General features: G+C 40.3%; 1 protein-coding gene across 2 annotated transcripts in view; it reads left to right on the top strand.

The window, feature by feature from the left end:
* The window catches only part of CADPS (calcium dependent secretion activator), a 265,905-nt gene extending 242,340 nt beyond the window's left edge, over positions 1-23,565 (top strand). For both annotated transcript variants that reach the window (XM_008069830.1, XM_021718484.1), the window contains 2 exons: positions 19,022-19,126; positions 22,335-23,565. In XM_008069830.1, coding sequence (XP_008068021.1) covers positions 19,022-19,126; positions 22,335-22,514 — 285 coding nt within the window. In that variant the 3' untranslated portion in view covers positions 22,515-23,565. The remainder of the gene's footprint in view (positions 1-19,021; positions 19,127-22,334) is intronic.
* Positions 23,566-25,098: the final 1,533 nt, after the last annotated feature.

Below are 25,098 nucleotides of genomic sequence, written 5' to 3'. Positions count from 1 at the left end.
CCTCGGCTTTTCTTTTTATAACTTGAGACAGGCAGCCTAACAGTCCAGCACAAACAATAGCACGCTCCAAAAAAAAAAAAAATCCAGACCCGGGGCATCCCTTCATCCTAGGAAAGAACTCCAAATGAGTCTTCAGCCTCACACACAGTATTATTATCATTTCTAACGATGTCATAGCCAAATCCTTGGTTTGGGCAAAGTCCCCCCATTTCCCCTCCTTTTTGGGGGGAAAGGGGGAAGCATTGGGAGGGCTGGGGGAACCAAGCCAATCAAAGTTAAAATAAAGTCTCTTTCTAGCAAGACTACTGTCTATAACATGTTGTTCCTTATAGAAAGTGGGATATGGTGGCATTTGCTTGATTAACTTGCTCGACAAAAGTGACAGCTGCTGTGGGTGCATGCGGATAAGCTGCACGGCGCAGTTCCGCCTTTGTACATCTGTCAGCAAAAAGGGAAGAATAAAGAGTGAAAAGAGACAAATTGGTCCCAAAAGACACTCCATTCAACTTAGGAGGTTTGCCCCATTCAGGCGCTCGCTGTGCGCCTCAAGTACTGAGAGCTTATTCAATTTCATTCACTCTTTCGAATGAACCCACAAGTGTTTAATTTCTTATTCTGTCACCTCAAAAAGGGGTGGGGATGTGGAGAGGAAGGGGGAGGGAGGCTTGTGGACGGGAAGCACTGACGGCAAGGCAGGGTGATCCAGGCTACGCGTATTAACTCATGGCTAATTTTTGATTTAACTCTCTGTGCTCAGGTCCTAGGCCCATCTGAACGCTTCAGTGGGGGACCTGGTGCAGACTTACCTCCTGGTTGGTGGATGCAAAACCATCTGTAGATACCAAAGGCAAGGTTGAATGGGTATCTTGTATAAGGACAATGGTCTGAGGTTTGTGCCTTTTTTCAGAAATGGGATGGCTGGTGCCCCAGGCTAAGGTTTGGGGTAAGTGATTTGGCAAATGTGTGTATGTGTGTGTGTGTATGTTTTTTCTCCCTCCCAGAAAGAGAGAAAAAAAAATAGAGTCATATGCAGTGCGAAGTAGCAAGAGGGGAATATGGTTTCCTGAGAGTAAAAATAAAGCAAGAGGAAAGGGCGCCATTGGAGGCAGAGCCCAGCTGTACACGGTAAAAAACACATGTTAACTTTTAAAAAACAGCACTTTGTCTTTCTTTTCCTCATTCCTGAGCCCAGGAATCAGAACTTGTTTTCTGACCTCTTTTAAACGGGTAGTCGCTATGGACACCCAAATCTTTCCTCCTCAGAGGTCCAGGTACCTTCTCCATCTTGCCGCACTCTGCCCGACCTGCTGCCATCTTCCCTCCTCCAGCCTTGGTACCACTCTGCCTTCTCTCCTGAAGCCCAACACTCCTCCCAACTCCCAGGCCACCCCCTGAGTATTGTCCCTGCACCCAATCCTTTGTTGACTGCTTTTTGGAAACCACTCAATGCCATATCCAGTTCTTAAAAAGATCATGCTCTTACCTTATGAGAAATCATTCCCCAAAGAGCTCGTGTTCACTAAATTGACATAGATCCAGTTTTAAAACAGCTTAAAAGACTTTGGAAAGTATTCTGAACCCAGTTATAGTTGTTGGGTTTCATTGTCTTTCAATTCTGGGGTTCTGGACAGCATCTTCTAGATGGTATTTTGTGTTCTCTCATCATCTGCTTGGAAACTGGCTGTGTGGCTTGGCCTAAAGCACTCCATTTATCTACTATGTGAACTTTTTTCCATGTAATAGCATGAACATTATGGCAATGTACATTCTGTGATTTTTTATATTGAGAACAATGATTAAAACTACCTCAGCCAAGGAAACCAACTCTCTGAAGTCAATGTGAATTTTCCTAAGTAAGAACTTCGACTTTGGCTTACAAAACTCTAATGATTCATGACTATAGAAAGTTTAATATGTGCAAATTATGAAATTAGCCCTAATGTGATTAACCAACCCTGTTTTTAAAAGACAAAGTTGGCATTCCACTTTATCTTTCTGTTCTGAACATGAGCTACAATACTTATTTTAGAGTATGATTTCTATAATCATTTCTATATGGTATGCAAATTTCTTATTCAGTTGCTTACGTCAATCTGCTTGCGAATTAATGTGGTTCACTCTAAATGCAGTTCCCATACCTAAGAAGCGATCAGAGGAGTGGGCAGATGCTGTGCGTGAATAATCTGAATTCAGTTCATATGCAGAATCCTTCTCCTACCTCTTAAGTCTTTGTATGCATATCAGAGAATAGTCTTCAAATAAATTATTCACTCTCCTCACATGGATAATGGGTGGTAGGATGTGCCACTAAGACTAAAATTTTGTTTTCAACATGATTGAACTTCAAATGATTGAGATGACTTGAAAGTGTGAATTTGGATTGTAACTATACATTTTCTAATAACAGTAGGTTCCTTTGAGAGGACAGAGGCTAAAGGCATGGGGGTCCATTTTCTCAATGCACAGGAAGGCCTTCGACTAAATCCCTACCATATCCAGAGAAAAATAGGCCCCAGAAAAAGGTATTGTTAACAGTGGTCAGTTGGTTAATGCCCAAACTGCACACCTGCCCTGTGAGACCCAGGTGGCAGACAAGGCCTGGTTAGAAACTGATTGGGGTTTAATCACATTGGGCTCATTATTTATGCCTCTTAAAGAAAGAAATGGTCTGAGCTGAGAAATTCCAGGTACATAAGAGGACTGTTCCTTTTCTCTTAGATACCACAGTGCCCTGTTTTGCTTGCTGAAAGTAAGGTGTTGGCCTCTGATATTTGCTATAAAAACTTACCTGTTTATCATGAGTCACAGAGTCAAGTGTGTTCTGATTTTGTGGTGATGTGTCCTGCTGATCTATCAGGTGGTGCTAGGACGGCCAGTATCCGGCCCATGTTCCCTCTTTCCCTCAGGGTTTGACCAGTTACCCTTTTATTCAATTTCTTAGGTACTCAGCAGTTTCAGAAGTCGTGTTGTATACAGCCAAGCACAGATCTAATTTCGATATCTAAATTGGATTATTTATTTTAAGGCAGCAGGACTTTAGAGGCTAATCAAAAGAAGAAGGTATATTCGCTATTTAGAGAGCTTGGGTTCAAAGGTGGAAGATTTTTTTAAGGATTTTGCCTTGCGTTTCATTAAACTTAATATGAATAGGGCATGCATGAGGTTTTAGAAAAATTATTTATTTAGGGAACCCATCAACTTCATGAGCTCTGGGGAAGCAGAAACAGGAAAAGTACAATAAAAATTAAAAGCCAATGTGTTATTTATGGCTTATTATATTTCCTTTTCTTCCTTTTTCATAGAGAACAAATATATATAAATGTTATATACTATAAAAGTATGAAATAGAATTTTTTAATTTTAAAGATGTGGGGTACAATTCAGGATTAGGTATACAAGTGGTCATCATACAGGTAAAGTTTGGGCCTCTCCTTGGTCCCCACTTTGCCTGGTTTGAGATCAAGTACCTTATCGATGTTGTGTGCCCCCTACCCCCCTGGCAGTTTCTGGCTACTACAATCCCTTTGTTATAGTATTATGGTAAATGTTCAGGGTCCATGTATAAGTGAGGACATATGGTACTCAGTTCTTTGCTTCTGTGATAGATCACTGAGCAGAATAGACTCTAAGTCCATCCAAGTTGCTGCAAAGTCTTAAGTTTGTCCTTCTTTACGACTGCATAATATTCAATCATGTATATGTACCCACATTTTTTTATCCAGTTCAGTTTCGATGAGCAGCCTGGTTGGTTCCGTGTTTTTGCTATTGTAAATAGTGCTGAAATGGGATTTTATTTTTACTTTTATTTATTTATTTATTTATTTGAGTTGGAGTCTCACTCTGTTGCCCAGATTGGAGTGCAGTGGCCGCTCCCTGCCACCACAGCCTCGACCTGCTGGGCTCCAGCAATCCTTACACCTCAGCCTTCCAAGTAGCTGGAAGTACAGGCACCCGCTACCACGCCCCGCTAATTTTTGATTTATTGTAGAGATGAAGTCTCGCCAAGTTGCCCGGATGGGTCTCGAACCCGCGGGCTCAGGCAATCCACTTACCTCAGCCTCCCAAAGGTGCGGGATTACAGGCTGAGCCACCAAGCCCAGCTCTGAAATGGGATTTTAAAAGTCACTATTAATTGATGTTGTTAGGAGAGATGAATAAGTTTAGCTCATACAAACTGCTTAAAACAGTGCTTGACATAAGAAGTGCTCACTCAATGTTTGCTATCCATCTTTTTTTTTAAGAGATGTAGTCTTGCTGTGTTGCCAAGTCTGGCCTGTAATCCTAGACTCAGGTGATCTTCCCACCTCAGCCTCCCAAGTAGCTGAAATTACAGGCGTGTGCCATTATACCTGGCCTACTCTTATGTTGTTATTGCTAATTGTTATTATAACTAATGTCACTATAGAACATTTTTCCAAGATGCCTTCCATGAAACATAAATACCCTGAGAGATATTAATGGGTGACTCATGAAAAGTGGTTGTTTAGTCCAAAAAATTTGGAAAACCAAAAAGTTGAATGGGTTGCTTTGCTACAGAACTCAGAATGGTTTTTGTTTGTTTGTTGTTGTTGTCATCGTTGTTTTAGTAGTCTGGATCTTACTCTGTCGCCCAGTGCCATGATCACAACAATCACAACTCACAGCAGCCTCAACCTCCTGGGCTCAGGCAATCCTTCCATTTCAGCATCCCTAGTAGCTGGGACTACAGGTGTGTGCCACCATGCCCTGCGAATTTTTTTGATTTTTTTATAGAATCAAAGTTTTACTTTGTTGCCCAGGCTGGTCTCAAACTCCTGGGCTCAAACACTCTGGCTCCCAAAGTGCTGGGATTACAGGCGTGAACCAAAACGCCCAGGCCAGAATGTTTAATATGCTAATGTAGTGCAATAAATCAGAATCACCAGTAGTATTCAGAGTATACAGTGTGCATATAGGTATTCACATACACATTCACAGGCCAGTAGAAAATGCAAAGCTGGAAAATACATGCTAATGTTACTTTTATTTCCTTTATAAAACTTCCATTAAATCCCTCTGAGTAGTCATCTTGTCCTGTCTGCATTTGGCCCCACCGATATGAGAAAATACCAGTGGTTCTCCCAAACTTGGGAGACCATAGCTTGGGAACTGAGCGGGAAAAACAACTTTCCCTGCAGCTGGGGAGGCTGCTAGCCTTTGATGCACACATGTTCTTTTCTTTTTATTGGGCATTGTTGTGTGTCTTCATAATGTTTTTGAAGGCATCACACAGCCTCAAATCCATAAACTTCAGAACCACCTCAGATTCAAAAGGTGAAAGGTCCTTACTCAAAATTTCACAACAAGTTCTTATCCTAGACAAAGAGAGGAGTAGCCTCTATTGGAGCTTTCCAGTCCAAGTACATGTCACCATTTAAATAAAAAGACACAGACTCTTTGGATTGGTTCAGCTGGGCTGGGAGCCCTGCGATAAGAGGTCACTGGTGTGAGTTACTATGGTAATTGAGTAGTATCAGCAATAGTTTTGCTCTCATGAGCATTAAAGCACATAATAATAGGCAAACAACAGTGGTTAAAGCAAGCAGGTAGGATTACTATGTTCTTTTGTCAGAAGTATATAATGTCTTGTAGTCAGTTTTAAAGACTTCTCAACCCCCAAATCCACCCCACTGTCACCTGCTGAGTAATTTTGTATGCTTAATCTCCTGCCCTCAACTCCAAGCTCTCTGCTAATTTGAGGCAAATGGGTATTTCTGACATTAAATAGGGCAGCAAGGAAGCTCTGACCTAGAAAACCCACATTCTGAAGCACTGAGAAAAATATTCTTTCAACAATTTTGTTAAGACTCTTTTGAATGATGAGGGAAAAAGAAAAATAGCTTTCACTGAAATGGGAGGTTGCAGCCTCCCAAGGAAGGGTATTTTGGAGAATAAGAAAAAAGGAAAGAAAAAAGAAAGAAAGAAACTTGCAGAGCATCCCCACTCCCAACTTCCCCCATAAAACTTGTCACTTCACATTGCCATCCGCTACCCCAACAATAATCACTCCGTGCCTATTGCTAATTGCAAGCACAGCTGAGGCCCAGCGGGGAGCCCTTGCACAGTCTCAGGCCTTTATACGAGGCTCAATCTGTTGTATGGCACTTGTTCACACACAAAAAAACTACCAGCAAAGGCAGAAAGAGGCAGAGTCACAGGTTTCTTGTAATCCCTCTGCCTCCCCGCTGACAGCCCAGCCCTAGAAGCATTCCTGGTTTTGTCCTCCTCTTTACAAAATCTGAAGTGACCTTAAGCTACGAGCATGTCAGCTTTTGAATGTCGAGTTGCCAGCTTCTTCAGGTGCATTAGAGAGCAGGGGGGCTACATCTGGCTTCTGCGTGTCTGTTTGCAGCACCCCTGGGGCGAGCTGTGGCTTCCTGTAACATGTAAAATATGAGTGTGAACTCAGGGTTCATGGCAAGGAACAGGAGGTCATGCCTCCATTCAGTTCTAAGTAAAGAAACTGGGAGTTTGCAGATGTTTTTCTGTATGTGTAATGACACCACCCCCCTCCCCAGCCACCAAGCAACTGAGCGCCGTTTTTTGATAAAATGTGCCACAATCAGTGTGCTACTTGCAGATTTATTCATATCAATTTTTGCAATTTATATATTCAGAGACAAGATTGCTATTTCGGCAACTTTATGTTGGATGTCGTACGTTTGCGTCTAGAGAAAGAGGGAAAGAAGCATGGGGTGGGGAGGGTGGGCAGAGAAAGGAAAGAAATTAAGTCTGTGTCTTGGGCCACCGGCTGGGGTGTTGTCAAGGAGACAAAGCATCAGACCAGAGGGTCTGTGTCCCCCTTTTGCCCAGCGGTCACTTCCTGCCCAGGCTTGAAGCTGAAACATCTACTGCTTCTGGCCCAGAAGGCCCATTAATGGCTACTTTAAAGGGGAGAGTGGGCCTGAGGGGAGTAGGGAACAATCCCTCAGTAGATATGAGGCCGAGGTCACTTGAAGAAAGGCCTTCCCATTCTCCCTGGAGGTCAAGAACAGGTAGGCCCAAGAAGATCTTTGGCATGCCTCCATTTGGGCCTGGTGGGGAGCTCCCAGCCCTTCCTTTCCACCTTGCTACCCTCTGAGATGAGAAGGGAATTAGACCTCCTGCAAAATTTCTGCTTGCAGAAATTTCTGTTCCCAGCCCAAAGCCTCATACTGTATTTTCACCAAAAGAAGACATTGGTCGAGCAAACAGGGAGATTAATCCTCCTGAGCCTGGGGAATAAATGCTCCTCAGTGGGGTAGTGTTAATTGCCAAGCTTGGTGCAAAGATCATTTTGAGGCATTTAAGAAATACATGATTTTTATTAGTATAACTGTTCCATGTAGGAGTTATTTCTCAGCAAAGGGCAAAAGCTTTGCCTGCCTTGCATTATTAGGCTAATTCTATTTAATTGTTTCCTAAAATAAGGGCTTCTTGAACATACATTCCAAACCTTAATAAGTCTGTTGTGGTGGCAGTGATTCTGGATGGGGAGCTGCTGCCCTTTTGGGCATCTGGGGTCTCAGGACTGGCTAAGTACCACTGGATCAAATTCATGCTTGGATAATTGGAGGAGGGTTTAGTAAGGGGACAGGGGAGTCTCTGTGAAAACATACAAGATGATGCAGCGTGTGGTATAAAAAAATGCATCCATTTTTGTTGTTTGGACCCAATCTTCTTTGAGGATTCTCAGTTCTCATCTCTGGGCTTCATTTAATTCTATTTCACAGATTTAGAAATGTTGGCCCCGTGGCATGTTTTAAATAAACCAAATAAATGACTGAGCAAATGCTACCAGATTTGTTCTTTGTTCTTCACAGTCTCAAAACTCTATGAAGTCTTGAGAGTTTGAGAAATTGCCTCAGTTCCGAGATTAAATGAAATGACCACATTCATCTTACAAATAATTTTTTTTTTGTAAAACATGGTTAGGTATCCCAGATTAGAATATGTAATTGCTACACATCTGTGCTTTCTTAGGCAAAATTTCCTTCTCAGTATGGGAAGTGATTTTTCTTTCCTATCATTTTTTTTACAATTATGGTAAAAGCACAAAACAACAGCTTTAGCATCTTAACCATTTCTAAGTGTACATAGTTCAGTAGTGTTACATAGACTCACAATGTTGTGCAACCAATCTCCAGAACTCCTTTCATCTGGCAAAACTAAAACTCTAAACCCCTTAAACAACTTGTTTCCCTCTCCTCTCTCACCCCTGGCTATATCAAAACAGAAACACTTTCTGTTTCTATGAATTTGACTACTCTAGATATCTCATATAAGCGGAATCATACTAGATTTGTCTTTTCGTGACTGACTTATTTCACTTAGCATGAAGTCCTCCAGGGTCATCTGTATCGTGTGACAGGATTTCCTTCATTTTGATGACTGAATGATATTTCATTTCATGCATACACCTCATTTTGTTCATCCATTTATCCCCTGATGGACATTTGAGTTTCTTCCACCTTTTGGCTATTGTGAACAATACCACTATGAACACAGATGTGGAAATATCTCTTTGAAATCTTGTTTTCTATTTTCTTGTATCTATACCCAGAAGTGGAATTTCTGAATTGCACTCTACTCTGCTTGTGGGAATGGTGGACGAGTGGTATGTAAGTTTGAGTTGAGGTGCCGTTTGTAACTGAAAATTCACATTACTGCCTCTGCTTTCTCAGCTTATGCCTTCCTGTCGTCCAGTTGATATCAGCGAGTTAATATTTGACTCAGTTTTCTCATTTGAAGGCAGTAGACTATTTCCAGCAATATCTTACAATTATTAGGAAAGAAAGCCTTTCAGAGACCATCATACCTCCTTGCAGATGACTGCCCGCCATATTGAGACACGGGACTGAGTAGGATAAAAGAGGGTTTTGTGACTTGTTGGGTTTCATGCAATCTGATTTATTAAGAAGCAACAAACTCATTTTCAGTCTGGCTTTGGCTAGCTTGTGTAGCTTACTAAGACTGCTAACAAGTTGACAAAACCATTAAAAAAAAACACAGCATGTGTCTTCCAGAGAAAGACCCCTGCAAAACCTAGGTAAGCTAAGCTTTGAGTTAAATTCTCCTGCTAGATTTGCTTTCAGAAAAGATCCTTCAAGACTCTTACCTCTCCTTGTAATTTTCCCCCACACAACTAATATGGATAGGACTGACATGGGTTAGAAGACTGCAGTACATTAAGTCAGGAGTCCAAATATGGATTCATTGCTTGATCATTCATTGGAAACTTGATGCCAAAGAATTACTTATTTTTGGATATTTCTCTGTACTTCAGGTTTAAAGAGTTGAAATTTGGTCATGAATAGATAACTGCTTATTTTAACTTTAAACAATTAAGATTATTTAGCCCCTTTTTAAGCAGATTAAAATAATGCTCCCAAATGCTAAATTCCACATAGCCATTCCTATAGAAAAAGCAAAAATTTTAAGCAGTAACAATTTAAATTTGTTTTCCTTTTAATTGTTATTTCTTTGGCACTATCTCTTCCTTATGAGAAGAGGCTAAAGACAAAGGAGGAGAGAGATTCTCTCAGTACCAGGTTGTAGATAGTTATAGTCTCAGAAATCTCAGATACAGCAAAGTATCTAAGACTTCTCCATCAGTGGGTTTTCAGGGAGATGCCATCAGACTTTGGGAGCCGGCCACCCTGAAGAGTCACAGCACTAAGACAGTTTTGAGAAGGTTTCAATGAGATGAGGTTTGGGCATCCAAGAATTACAGATGTTAAAAAAGAAAAAAAGAAAAAACTTACCCTTAAATGACATTTGAGGCAGCTGGGAAGGTCATTCTAAATATCTGTACCCTCTGATTTTGGCGTCTGGTTATAGCTTTGTGCTTTTAGCTAAGCGTCCTGAAGCTATGACTGGGAAATACCCATTTCTAAAAGCTGTTGCTTTGGAGGATCAAATCCTGAATTGCAGCAACACTCATGTAAGGCAAAAGATTGTCTCTTTCAACTGTGTACTGGTTTTTGAAAGCAGTTGGATGATATACCCTTTTAGAAAGTATTTATTCAGTCCTTGGTGAGCTTTGACAAATCCGGAAACTTGCTATGAACTACATGTAATCGTTTCTTGCTTTGCCCACTTGGCATAGATTTCTTGAACATGCCAGGGTTTCTTTGTCATAGCCTTTCTGAATCTTTGATTAGAACACCGAATACAACCAGATCCCTGGTGATAGTTGAACCTGAGAGACCCATGGAGCTGTAGAATTGTGGCTTAGGTTAACTAAGCTATGGGTACTTTGGAGGAAGTGTTAAAGAAACCCTGAATGATGCTTTTCACATGTTCTCAAATTATCCAAATTGTAAGGAAGAAATATGCATTGAAAGCTTCAAATAAAAAATATTTCATTACAGTATTTCAATACAGCAAGTTAAACAGGTTGTAAGTCTCTCCACCCACCCTCTACCCCAACTAACAATAACCCACTTTTATCACCAAAAACACAGTGAAGAACTTTGTCACATGGGTGTGGTCAAAGTATTATCTTCCTCTTTGACTCCATGCCAATAAACAAAATGTCATTTCTTCATTAGCCCCTCTGGGCAAGATGTTGAGCCCCTTTCTCCCATTTCTCTAATGTGTGGGCTGTGTTGGGTTGGAGAAAGGGAACTTTCCTGAAAAAAAGATAAGAATTCTCCAGCATTCCCTGTGCCTCTTCAGTTCAAAACAGTTTGGTTACCAAGCATTTACCAAATTACCTGTTTGCTCAGGCATTTTTTTTAGAAGAATGGAAACTGCTCAGAAAGTTTTGCACAATCCTGAAGTGCTCACACTTAAATAGATGTAATTTCTTATTTGTGAAACAGGGTAGAATAACATGTCTCAGAGAGTAACAGCCAACACTTAGAATGTGCCTGGCACTATTGTAAGCACTCCATACATATTAACTTATTTAATCCCACAACAACCCTAAGTAGTTTTTATTATTCTCCCCACTGAGGCGCAGAAAGGTTAAGGGATTTGTCAAGATCCAAACACAGGTGGTCTGGGTCAAGTGCATTTTCTTGAAGCTGCTGGTTGCTCTGCTTCTCAGACTTTCGAGTCCATGCTCTATCTCTTACTAGCTAGACCACTTCACTTCTGAGTCTCAGTTTCCTCACCCATAAATTGAAGGTATGGATGAAAATAAAGTTTCAGCTACAACACTGTTTCTAGTTTAGACGTGAAATGTCCAGACATTGAATGCTTTGCCTTCCTGGCATAGATGGCTTGCACATGCTAGTTGCAAAGGAAAAACATATTTAGAGATGAGCTAACAATAGAATTTAGTTCCTAGTGAATTTCAACTATTACTCAGACTGGGGATGTGTTAGACTGAATCACAAAGTTTTAATCAAAGAAGGTATATGAAGATGTGTATTTGTGTGCAGTATGGTTACTGTTCTTAGTCCAAATACCATAATTTTTAAAGAGTTCATTTTTACACTATTGGGTTAAATATTACTCTCCCTTATAAGTATGAGGCAACATGTCTTGTTAGGCGTGTGTGTGTGTGTGTGTGTGTGTGTGTGTGTGTGTGTGTGTTTTACTAAAAGTGATATACTACAAAATGCATGTTATACTTCAATAACATTTTTCTTTAAAGAAAAAAGCAACACAGGAAGAACTGAGTTTGGCACTAGACTATTTTCACTGGATTTGTGATAGCCTAAAATTTTTATCTTATAGCGCTTCCTGATGACATCTTTAATTTCACATGAAATGAATTTTTTTCCCCTGACATGAAAAGGCTCTTCTATTTTGCTCTCCTTATTCACTGAAAATGTTAAAGCTTATGATATATAATTTTTTAGAACACAAGTTTTGATCTATGTTATAACTTTCCTATCTTTAAAACTGTTAGGAAAATTCAATCCATTGAATTTACTAGTTATATTTTTCCTTGAAAACAAACTGCCCACAGTGAGAACTTTCTCCCAGTAGCAATTGCTGAGTTCCTGACCTAAAATAAAATAAGGTGAGTAGGTAGGATGACAGAGGAGAAGAAAAAGTATATTTATTCTAGCTAAGAAATGGCATCCCTCAGCCCCATTCAACTTTTTCTAATCATTTCCCTGAAGAGTCAGCGACAGTTGTCTCTTATCCACCAACACCTAAGGCTATTGAGTGGATTTCAGTGGGAATCCCCAAGTCTGCACACTCTGCTTAGCAACTTCCTAAGCCTATAAGACAGCATCATTTCAACACCAAGCCAGGTTTGAACTCTAAGGGAAACCGGTTCAACAGCACTGTCCTACCCACACACTTCTTTGAAAACTTCAACTTGGTGAGACCTCATCTCTACAATAAATCAAAAATTAGCCGGGCGTGGTAGCGCACGCCTGTAGTTCCAGCTACTTGTAAGGCTGAGGCGGGAGGATCGCCGGAGCCCAGCAGGTTGAGGCTGCGGTGGCTGGGAGCGGCCACTGCACTCCAGTCTGGGCGGCAGAGTGAGACTCCAACCCAAAAAAAAAAAGGAAACTTCAGAGCTGAGTGACTTTGCTGTGGAGACACCTATAACTAGAGCTATTTCTATATAACCAATTCATTTCTTTTTTCTTTTTTTTTTTTTGAGTTGCAGTCTTACTCTGTCACCCAGGCTGGAGTGCAGTGGCGTGCTCGCAGCCACCCCCAGCATCAACCTGCTAGGCTCTGGCGATGCTTCCACCTCAGCCTTCCAAGTAGCAGGAACTACAGGAGTGCACTACCACACCCAGCTAATTTTTTATTTATTGTAAAGATGAGGTCTCGCCAAGTTGCCCAGGCTGGTTTCGAACCTGTGGGCTTGGGCAATCCACTCACCTCAGCCTCCCAAAGTGCTGGGATTATAGGCTGAGCCACGGAGCCCAGCCTCCATTTCCTTTCTTTCTTTTTTTTTTTTTGAGTAAGAAAGCAGGATTTATTGAGAGGACAGAAAAGCTCTCATAGTGGGAGGGGACCTGAAGGGGTTGCCCTATACATGGATTTTTGGTTTGGTTTGGTTATTTTTTTTTGAGTTGGAGTCTGACTCTGTCGCCCAGACTGGAGTGCAGTGTCCGCTCCCGGCCACCGCAGCCTTGACCTGCTGAGCTCCTGCGATCCTTCTGCCTCAGCCTTCCAAGTAGCTGGAACCACAGGCGTGCGCTACCATGCCCGGCTAATTTTTGATTTATTGTAGAGATGAGGTCTCGTCAAGTTGCCCAGGCAGGTCGCGAATCCATTTCTTTTTTAACATATTGAGTTGCATGCAAACAACCCATGCAGATTTAGTGGGCAATAACCAACTAGAAACCTGGTTTCAAACCGCTTGCTAGTTGTGTGCCCATAAGCTACTTATGTAACTTCTCAGTGTCCTTTTTTCTTATCTACAAAGTGGGGCTGTTAATAGTGTCAATCCCTTAAGAGTTCAATTCTATGATTAAACTATATAATGCTTGTTGCCTATTTTGCATAGTGCCTGCACGTCATAAGGGCTCAGTGTTCAATAAAGGTAACTGTTTTTATTAGCTATACATGCACATGAGTGTGTATTTGGGAATCTTGTACAAATCAGCATTTTGTTGAAAACAGTAGACTGTAAAGTCATTTAGAATGGCCTGGTCTGACAGGGGTTTGCAAAAGTTAAGGGGATAAATTACTGTTGTGATAAGTGAATATGGAAATACAGCTAATGGCTCTATCTCCTCTCAGCCTCTGTTCCTTGTTTCCATGGCCATCTTCTGTGATATATGACTTGTTCTGAGAGCAAACATGCTATGAGCAATAGTGTCTCTTTAGGATATCAAGTTAACATCAAGATGTTGGGGTCGGGAATTAAGACTCATATAAATGGTGGTGGTTATTATGGCAGAAGACATAATCATTGTAGCAACACTGTATAACCGATGAGGGATTATCCAAAGCTAAATGCAAGCCCATTTTCTGTGAATCCTATACTGTCCAGTGAGGTGTTAATTATTCATCTTATCTCTCAATTCTGCATCTCTTCCAGGGGATAAAGTTTCCAAAGGAACAGTGAACCCAAGGGTGGGAACTAGGGAGAGGTCAAGGAGTCACTTCTTGGTCAAAAAATATAAGGGGAAGCCAAAAAATATAGTAATCAAGATAAGTAATATTTTAATACAACATTTTACAAAATCAAATAGTGCAAAGAAATCCATGATGACTAAAAGATCAAAATGTTAATTAAAGAGAAAGATTCAATCCTGCACTTGCATGACTCTGCCTTACTGCCTCACTCTAATCTTGGCCTTAGTAAACCCAAGTGTTACAGAAGGGACATTTTATGTTTAAGAATTTCCTACATAAAGTCAGTATGTTTGATGGGCAGAATGGATGACCTGAGTGTATCTGCATATTAATGATGTAAGTTTTTACTAGAATGGGATCAAAAACATTTTTATCACATATTGAAAATATATGTTATATTTCTGAGAGTAATAACATCAGTGGGTAACTTTTATTGAGTGCTTACTATGTGACACTCACTCTACTAGGAACTCTACATCATTTATTTCTTTTAATGCTCATGGTAGTCCTGTGAAGTAATTACTGGTATTAACTCCAAGATGAGACCGAAGGTCAGAGTGTTAAGTATTTTACTTGCGGTATTAAGCTAATAAGTAGTCAACCTAGGCTGAACATATTGAGTTGCATGCAAACAACCCATGCAGATTTAGTGGGCAATAACCAACTTGAAACCTGGTTTCAAACCGCTTGCTAGTTGTGTGCCCGTAAGCTACTTATGTAACTTCTCAGTGTCCTTTTTTCTTATCTACAAAGTGGGGCTGTTAATAGTGTCAATCCCTTATCCCCTCATGGTCTGAGAAATCACTCATTCTGTGTCTGAATCTTTTTAATTCACAACTGAAATCTAGGGCAATATAGTTTAAAATGGGCTTCATGAACCCAAGGTGGTTATGTAGGTTTAGGTGATGACCTGTCACAAAACAACTTTATAGCAAGATTGCATTGCTAAGAGCTACTCCTATGTCCTGTAAGACTTATGCATATAATTCCAGAGATATGAGAATGGGAATCATTTTCTTCATCACCCCATGGCTTTCCCTGGTAACTTGCTCTGCTTTCTCTCTTGTTTTTTAGAATCTCTTAGGTTGAGAGAAATAGAGAAAAAACAAGGGAGAAATGATGATGATAATGATGATGATGATTGCAGTGGTAGAGGTGGTAGTAAAGGTGATGATGGTGGTGGTGATGGCTAACATTTATTGAGGCCTTATTAAGTGCCAAGGACTGTGGTGAGTGCTTTACTAGCATGATTTCATTTACTCATCAGAAAAAAAGCCTATGAAAAGCTGCTTAATCTCCATTTCCATCAGGAAACTGAGTCTCTGAGAACATAAATTACTTCCCCAAGATCATAAACTCAGATGTATGTTAGGGTCTATGCTCTTAACCACTACATTGTAGAAAAAAAGAAAGAAGAATTAAATGACAAAATTCTAGATCAGCCTTCCAGCTTCTTTTAAAGAGAGACTTCAGATCTGGTTCAGCTCCTGGAGAAGTTCCCAGCTTTCCAAGGGCCCTGATGTCCTGTGTGCCATAGCTTTTTTTTGGGTTTCAAGTTCAAAATATCATATTTTAAAGGAGCCCAGGCTATTGGGGATTTTATTTCTTTAGTGCCTTTTTAGGATTAAAGTTAGGGACTTACAAATCAATATACCTGAAATAAGGGGAAAAAGCAAAGAAATTGTGATTGCACTTAAATACTTAGTACATATTGTCAGCTCACAATTCTTATTTCTATGGATTCAGAATACATTTTACCAAAAATTTAGTGCCCAGGTGTTAAGATAGCTCTGAAAAAGGCATATTTGAACCACAGACAAAACAAAATGGAGAGAACTTTAAATGTTTTATTAATTTCCTCTTTTGAAGAATCATAACAAATCTGCTGCATGAGCATCGATCTCAAATCAAGCAAACCTGATTAATAAGCACTGTGCGCCCCATGAGAAAGAACAGGAACAACCCAGTACCCAGAAATGTGCTGATACATGTTTAATGACTGACTTTCTCTGAGGGGGAAAGCCCTGGTTTGTGGCATTTGCTAATTTCCGTGGTGTGAAAAAAACCCCACTAAGATCTATTTCTTTAGCTAACAGTGTGATATCCCTGTACGTGGAGCTGGGAAGAGATGTACAAGATCAGCTGTCATGACCAGCACACCTAGGTGGGAAGAACAGGAGACAGTCAGCTGATTCAACCGATAGCCATCCTGGAGAACTGCCCTTTCAGGACTCACTACTTGTGTGACCTTGGGCAAGTCACTTCACCTCTCTGGGTCTTTGTTTCCTCCTCTACAAAGGATTCTATGGAAGATCCCTTGCACGTCTAACATTTTAAAGTTCTAGAAGGCAGTACCTCCTGCTTTTTCCGACATCCAAATGCCTTGAAGCGCCTTTCTGGAAAACCAAGTTAGCACTGTGCTGCATCCAAAAGTGCCTCCAATTTCATCTACTGAGCATAAGGTTTGGAAAGGAGTGACTTACTCCCTTTTGCCTCTTTAAATGTGTAGCCAATGGGGCATCATACATTTTTTACACTTCTTTTGCTAGATGTGAGATCCAGGAAGGAAAGCATGGATGTTCCAGGACTTTCTTGTTCTCCTGGGTTGGAAGTCTGTGTGTGATGCACTGATCCATTGCTGTATGCAGTTTCTACCTCCCTACCCTTTCAGCAGCCGAGCAAGAGTGTTGATAGTATCCTACCTTTTTATTTTTATTTTTATTTTTTTTACTATCCAAAAGCCATTTACCAGAGTGGGAACTGCTTACATAAAATGGAGGGGAGGGTTGTGTTAATTTTTTTCTTGAAAGGTGGCACGTCTCTCAGCAAAGAGAAAAAGGCATGTTGCACAAGGCTTGCTGGCAGTGATATAAGCCAGCGCCGGTTTGCCTGTTGTCACAGCCAAAGCAAAATGCCACCTCTGCCTAGAAGCCAGAGTGCCACACTCCTCTTTTGTGTCCCTGAGATGTACTCATCATGAGGCTCTGGGCTTGTAGGTTCGGCCAGGAGTTTCACTAGGGTTGCTTGAAGGTCATCTTCCAACCCCAGGAGGGTGGGGAAAGGGGAGGTTCACTAATGGCTCTCAAAATAGATTTTTTTGAGCCCCCAGATTGCATGTCAGATACAGCCAGTGAGTGTGGAATTTGTGGCCTGGGGTAAGCACAAGAGAGCCCCCAATTGCCAAGAGTAAGGTAGGACTGCAGACACATCAGTGACCCAGCGATATTCCCGTCCTCAGACCACATCTTAACAAACCCAGATGCAGTGACAGCAAAAGCTCCAGAATCCCAAGGCAGGAGGTGCCAAAAACACCCCCAACAACCACTACCAGAAAAAAAAAAGTTTCAGTAAAATGTTCTCACCCCTAGAGGGGAAAACCTGTCCATGCCTGAAGCAGCTTGACCCCAGCAAACACCCTGCCTTCATGGAGTGAACTGCAAAGCTCAAGAAAAAAAATTCCCCCACTCCCAAGTCCTCCTGCTCCCTGGGGAGGGACAGAAGGTTCCTAAAACTGACAGTTTCGCCTCTATGATCTTTAAAAGAGCAGAAGTTGGCTGTGAGGCTGCAGTGCTGCCTCGATTGGGGTAGTGTGGTCTCTGCTGAGGCTGGGCTCCAAGGAGAGCCACAATTGGCTCTGATAAGGAAGGAGCCTCAAAATGAAAGATTGCAAAGAGGGCTTCTGTACGCCATGGCTGAGACTGTGTCGTTTCTTGCAAGGTGAAACTTGGCAGTTCTACCTTGCAAGTAAAAACCTAAATTAATTTTTTTTAAGAAATTAAGTCAGAAACAAGGCTTCGGAAAAACTGTGAGTGTTAGGCATAAACTGATTTTGGATGATCTTTAGGTGAGAAAGGGTGGAGTTACCATCAGAAACATGTTTTTATTTATGCTTTTCGAATCCCCACTGGTGTGCGATGTGTGTGCGTGTGTGTGCGTGTGTGTATTGGTTAGCATGAGAGTATGCATCGTCTCAATTCTCTAACCACTCTTTTTTGCATCTTTTCTGTGCACAGTTCATATAGGTGCCCTATAAATAAATATATAGGTCCATCCACACCTTTTCATTTTATTTGTAAATTGTTTGGTATAAGCGGCAGAGCGTCATGAAACCTGGTGAAGTTTAAAAGATTAGATTTTTTTTCATACTGACACTTCATAACACTGTTCATATGTCTCCGAGTGAGATTTATGAATATATGAGCAGTACTGCAAAATTATACTGCACCAGAGACTTCCTGCACCACAGGGGTGGCAGTCTAAAGTGACACAGCTTCAAGCATTTTTCACAGACAAGAAGCAAAATTTAACCCCCTTAAGGGGAAGTATGATTTCAACAGCTTGAAATGAGCTCATTTGTAGATGGTTTTTTTCTCTCATCTTCGTAATTTTTTGGTGTTAAGATTAAAACAGATTGCACAGCCAATGTAAGGGCACATAAGCTGCCCAGAGTACAGTTTGGCCCTTAAAGAGAAATCCTCATTCATTGTCTTTATTAGGAATGCCCCAATCAGGTAAATTTTAGGTAAACTTCCTTTAAATTCCTGAGACGCTCAGCCTGACTCCCAGAATTGCACTTAACAGACAGTGTCTGGATTTTTCAAAAGGTAAGTGGCAAGGAACGTCAGTTCATTCAGTGGAGAAGTCCTCATCTCTCTGGGCACCAGAGACAATGGCATTAGGAAATAAGCAGTGTCTTGAATCTCAACAGTAAAATTAGCCAATAAAAAAGAGAATCAGATGAGTAAAGATGGTCTCTATGAATTGACCATATAGGAAATCTCTGTAGTGAAAGAGTCCTATGCTAGATTCAGAGTCCAAGCTGATCTCTCTTAGATTGATCCAGTACCTTGTGATTTTGTGTGAATTAATGTTCCTTCTCTCTACGCTCTCAAATTCTTTTTAACCGTTTTGTTTTCTCCGGAACACAGTGGGGTACTCAAACGTGTGTTCTGTTCCCTCTGTACCCTGCAAACGCTCCATGATGTGTTGGCTGGAGAACTTTTGTCTCTTTTTTCAGCAATGGTACAACAGCTCCATGAACGTGATCTGCACCTGGTTAACAGACCGGATGGACTTACAGCTTCACATTTATCAGTTGAAAACACTAATTAGGATGGTAAAGGTAAAAGAAAAAGTAATTCTTCTTCTTTGTAAATAGCTTACTGAACTACCTTTCATTGGCAAGCTGCAGAGCTTCCTTGACACAAAGAGTATTAGTTTCTATCTAAAACAAGATGACTTCCAAAATGATCTCCTACAAGAAAAACCGAGGAAATCACTTTGTGATACATGGTTAATTTAGTACTCAGACAGCAAAGAGAAATTTAATAAAAAGGAACTTGATCTCTTTATCCAGATAGGAAAAATGTTATGTATTTGCCATACAAAAACACTGCAGAAGCCATTAAACCCTTTGTATTGGACTTTCAAAAGCTGGCTTTTGGTGCCATTATGCTAATCATATCAATTACTAATTTCATTTATGGTTTAATTAAATAAAATTTTGCCACAATTAATTTTATAGAAATATTTACCTCCAGCTAGTTCTAAATATGTCCTGTGATCATTATCAGAATGCAAATCAATATTGTTCTCATAGTTAATTGAAGTAGTTTCTCTTACAATGCGTGTATACAATCAAATGTAAAGGATCACAAAGGTGAGATAACATACCCTGAAAGTAGCTTTTTTTCCTGTTCTTGTGTGTGCGCCTTGGACTAATGATAATTATTTCAGCGTGAAATCTCAGTGGTTTACATGAAATAATAAGATCACAGAAGGGGGTAAATACGTTTTTGATCATTTCAGTTTCTATTTGATGCTTCACCATAGAGGGTTTTAAAACATTTGTATGCAAAAATCTTATTCAAAGCACAAAGTCTCCTTTAAAATATTTTAACAATAAATGGAGCTGAATTGCTATTTCTCCACAGTTTGCCAAAAGTCCCCCCCACACACACACATACCCCTGGCCACCCTACCCCCAGCCCCCACCCTGCTTCTTAGTCTCTTTTGGATTAGCACCGTTTCACTGAAGGTACTCCTCTACCCCAGCGCTGACTTAAAACCAATTACTGTTCCGTTGTGTGTAATTAAGGAGAATTATTATCATCTGCATTTGATCTCACAAAGCGTCCACCCAGGGAAGGTTACAGACAGCAGTGTATTGCAGCTCTTAAAGCAGAAATGTATGCACTTGGACTATGGATCTAGCCAAATTTTCATATTTTTTACCTCAGTTCCTTAAGGACAAACTCAGTAGCTGTTGTCTGACCACTTGAATTTCATTTTCTGTGCATAAATATGCTTTGAGGAAATTTTCTGTTTGATCCTTACTGCGTAGGTGTGAAAAGAAGACATAATTTTAATATTTTAAAATTATCATCCCTTGATGACATTTCCAGACCTATGCTGGGAATTAGCAATATTTGATCAAGAAAAAATATAAGTCAGAGAAGAGGTTTAATCTTAGCCTTCTACCAAAAAGAAAAAAGAAACCACACACACATACACACACACACACACACACACACACACGCACACACACGCACACAGACACACACAGACATGAGCCACAGAGAAGGAAGGCAGAAATGTCACTGTCAAAGAAACCTCTTCACAAAAGTGGGCCCAGCTTAACTAATGCCACAACTCAGAAGTATCAAGCAAAATTCACCACCTCTTTACCAAGAACATTATTCAAAGGTCTCGTCTTCCAGGGCAAATTTCCAAGGAAAAATTGGCTTTCTTTCCTGCAACCACAGCCACTCTGTTTATTCATCCATCCATTCATTATTCAGCAAGCATTTATACATTCATCCAACATTGGATACATATTAGGTGAGCCCCTACTTGTATATTACCAGATGGAGGATTAAAAAATGACTAAACGTAGTCCCTGCCCTTAGTCATGGAAAGTCTAATTGGGGTACATACTGTTGTGAACTTTGAATAAAGGAGAGAATACTCAAGCCTTTTTACCTTTCTTTTCCTAATCCTATTCTGGGAACAACTCTGTTGTTCTGAGTAGCAACAGAACAACTAATTGAAAAGCACAAAAATTCAAGTTAATCTTCTGGATATGTGGTGTACACCACGCCTAGTGTTTCCTCAGTCTCCTAACTTTCTCCATTAAGGTAAAGACACAGTTTAGGTAGCTCCCTAACTCCAGATTTAGAATGACCTTATAATTTAGCATCTAAACAAGGTTCCTATTGTGTTATAAGACTTAACTAAGCTGAAATGCATTCATTAGTTAACTAGTTATTATAGCATACGACCTTCAAGAGGGGTAGACACCGTGCTTGTTGACACTACAAGTGCATCAGATCGACTAGTACAATTAGAAATCATGATGAGAGTGGTGTTGGAGTACGTTAGCATTTCTTCTCTTGCCCCATTAGCAAGTTTTCCATATCAGTAAGAGAAACAAATAGCAGAATCAGTAGCTGAAATGATATGCAGTGTGATGAGAAGAGTTTTAGTTAGAGAGAGACCTTTAAAAAAAATTTTTTTTTTTAAGTAGACAACAGCCAGATGCTTCTGGTCATGTTCAATTAACACTGAGGGATTTCTTGAGATACCTAAGGAAATCCGAGAGAAACCGCCTGAAGGAACAAAGAAAGAACTTGTGGTGCAGTAATACCAAACCATTGTTCTTGAAAAAAAGCCAAATTTCTTCCCTGAGACCATGAAGTTGTGAACGGAATAGATACAGTTCTTTCCCAAGGAGACAAGAAATGAATCACATGCCTGCAACATATTGATGAGACATTAGCGCTCCATCTTCCTCATAACTGTGACTGCTTGTAATAGGTTTCCTATACCAACATACATATGTCTGTCTTGTGAATGAGACGCAGCAATATCAGTACAGCTTATGCAGCTACAAGACTCAAAAATACTAAAGACCATCCTGCAACGGAAATCACAAAATACCATAATCACTTGATCTATTATTTACATGTTCTAACCCCTTCCACTGTCTATTTTATTATACTCCACTAACCTTAGGGAAAAAACCAGACCACAAAAAGAAACCAGAACAATTATGGAGCATTTCCCTTTGTAGAAATGAATAAACACAAGCTTATGTTATTTGCTTTGTCTCGTCTAATATAGTTTATCCTGTCACAATTCCTCATTTTCTGTCATTCAGTTAATCTCAGTTTTCAAGTGAAATCTGAGCACTCTGGTTCTTTATTTGACAAAGCATATAGTGTGACACTTAGCTGAAGGTCATTGCTCTCACACCCACACCTGCTTTTCATCCTTTCCCTTCCCATCATAGAGACGAGATCTCCTTATTGCTGTATCTTTTTCTTCCCTAGAAAACCTATAGAGATTTCCGATTGCAAGGAGTCCTGGACTCCACCTTAAACAGCAAGACCTATGAGACCATCCGGAACCGTCTCACTGTGGAGGAGGCCACAGCATCAGTGAGCGAAGGTGGGGGCCTCCAGGGGATCAGCATGAAGGACAGCGATGAGGAAGATGAAGAAGATGATTAGACCATTCGGTCCCAGGGTCCACTGGGACAGAGTCCTGTAATCAGTGCATGTCCTTAGTCTGTTAGTTAACCCCATTAGGGAATTTTCTGTCAACTACCATGCCCATGAGATGTTTCCCAATACAATTGCCATTTTAGCTATGTGGTACCAAGATTAGCAAATGACCTTCAAATCTACTGATTTCCTGATTTCCATGTCTATATGTTTACAATCAATATGGAGCACCATTCTTTAAATACTGTTCATGGAGAATACATAATCCAACTGCTAGGCGTATCCCTGTTATCAGCAAAGATAAACGATGCTTCACTCATGTACTGTGTATGCATTGATGGTAAATGGATGTGAGGGCGAGTATACCAAGTAGGATCACATCTTTGTTTCACGTATGTGGATGCCAGTTATTTAAATGAGCACATAAATTAATATTTAATTAAAACACATAGATCTGCTTTGTTTTTTGAAAAACAAAAGGCAAGTTCCCAGCAACCAACTTTGGATTCTTTCTGTTCCCATAAAACTAAAAAATGAACCCCTTGTGTCTTTGTTAACCCATCCTTTCATTTATTCATATAATTAGCCAAAAAAGGATGGCTACATACCAATGGATTGATTCTCTTAATTGCCACAGCAAGGGGACGATCCTATCATGACTTAGCATCAAGCACAGTTCAGAACAACTGTCTCCTGTCAAAGGTTATCCTCTCAAATGTCACATTTTGCTTTTATGTTTCAATAACTGTGTATGTAAAAAACAAATATTTAAATTACAATCTTAGACTAAAAATGTGTTTATAATAAGATATGGATATTTCCTTCAGTAGATTGTAACCATAATTTAAATTATTTTGTTCCACACTGTTTTTTATATCTGTCATGTACATTGCATTTTGACCTGTAACTGCACGACCCTGGGGTTCGCTGCAGAGCTGTTTCTTTCCGTGTAAAGTAGTGGATCCATCTTGCTTTTGCCTTATATAAAGCCTACAGTTATGAAAGTGTGGGAAACTGTGGCTTCTCAATAAATAACTATTCCATTGTCCTAAGAATATATGTTTGAGTCTATCTTCCTCTGTCTCCTCTGAAAGTCAGAACCGAAACACCACAGCAGGATGAGATGGAAAAGGGAAAGGAAGAGGTAATTTCCTAGAGTGTTCTTGAAACTGTTGGAGTGGGTCATTTTCAAATGCTTGTTCTCTATGAGAGACTGCCCAAAATTCTGTTAATTCAGACTCCACTAATTCAGAATCTGTGGGCATTTGGATATGTTGGGCAGATTACGCTTGCATTATAGGATAAATAAGGGTTTGCTAAGCAAGTGAGTAGTGTAAACGAGAGAAATGTTTCTCCTGTACGAAGAGAAGGCCAACAAACTGTTTTTAAGCACCACTTTAACAGCAGTGTTTGCATTCAAACAAAGTGTGTGCCAATTATATATGATTCTTATATATTTGTTAAAGCATTTTACAAGATTCTCTAAGATATGGAGTACTCTTCTTGTTCCTCAGGCCCTGTCAACAATACAACCACCTAGGTTTGTGAGAAATCAAACATTTCATGGTCTTGTTGGCTTTATTTGTGTCTGTCACTAAACTGAGCTGATCTTTCTTCGAGTTGACTTAGGTTTTAGAGAAACAGCAACTTTTTTAATGGGACCAGGTGGGATGATCACCAATTGTTCTCAATAAAAGAATCCCTCTAGATGGCACATTTCACTTAGTTTAGTCCTTGAGGTCTGCAGGTACAAACCAACAGTACTTCCTGCCTTTCCTGGGTTTCTGAGAAGAGCTCCCATTTATTAAGCAACTATTCCATTCCAGGCACTCTGCATATATTATCTCATGTAAATCTCACAATCACTATAAGAGGAGAGGACTTTTATTATCTTCATTACAGATAAGGAAAGTAAGCTCAGAAAGGCTAAGCTAACTTGCTCAGTGGTTACACAACTCCATGCAGAAACATTAATTCAGAGATAACAGCATAAAACTGGCAATACAAATGATGGGAACATATCTTTCGGTGTGAAAAACCATTGATTGCCCAATGACACATAGTCAAGTCAGAGTGGTAAAGGCAAGATTATTAACTTATTCATTCATTCATTGAGTCGGGGTCTTACTCGGTCACCCAGACTAGAGTATAGTGGCATGATCAGTGCTCACTGCCACCTCAATCAAGAAATTCTCTCCCTTTAGCCTCCCAAGTAGATGGGACTACAGGTATGTGCCACCACACCCGGCTAATTTTTTTTTTTTTTTTTTTTAGAGACAAGGTCTCACTATGTTGTCCAGGCTGATCTCAAATTCCTAGGCTCAAACAATCCTCCTGCCTCAGCCTCCCAAAGTGCTGGGGTTACAAGCATAAGCCACCACACCCACCCCAAGATTTTAAAAAAATATATTATTCAAGTCATATGTCTTGCAGTAATTACAAATAATTTCTAAATGGGCCGAGTAAAGAGGGAGCATCTTTGCAGTGTATAAAAGTTGGTAAAAGAAGGAAAATGTTCAAGAGCCCTGGAAGAGAGCTAAGTGAATGGGCTAGATGACTAACCAAAGGGCATAATTTAAAAGTCATAAAT

Source organism: Carlito syrichta, unplaced genomic scaffold (genome assembly GCF_000164805.1).
Source record: "Carlito syrichta isolate Samal-C Ts95f unplaced genomic scaffold, Tarsius_syrichta-2.0.1 Scaffold312220, whole genome shotgun sequence".
In the NCBI taxonomy this organism is placed as follows: Eukaryota; Metazoa; Chordata; class Mammalia; order Primates; family Tarsiidae; genus Carlito; species Carlito syrichta.
The sequence above is the reverse complement of the archived record's forward strand: the minus strand, read 5'-3'. Positions and strand labels throughout refer to the sequence as shown.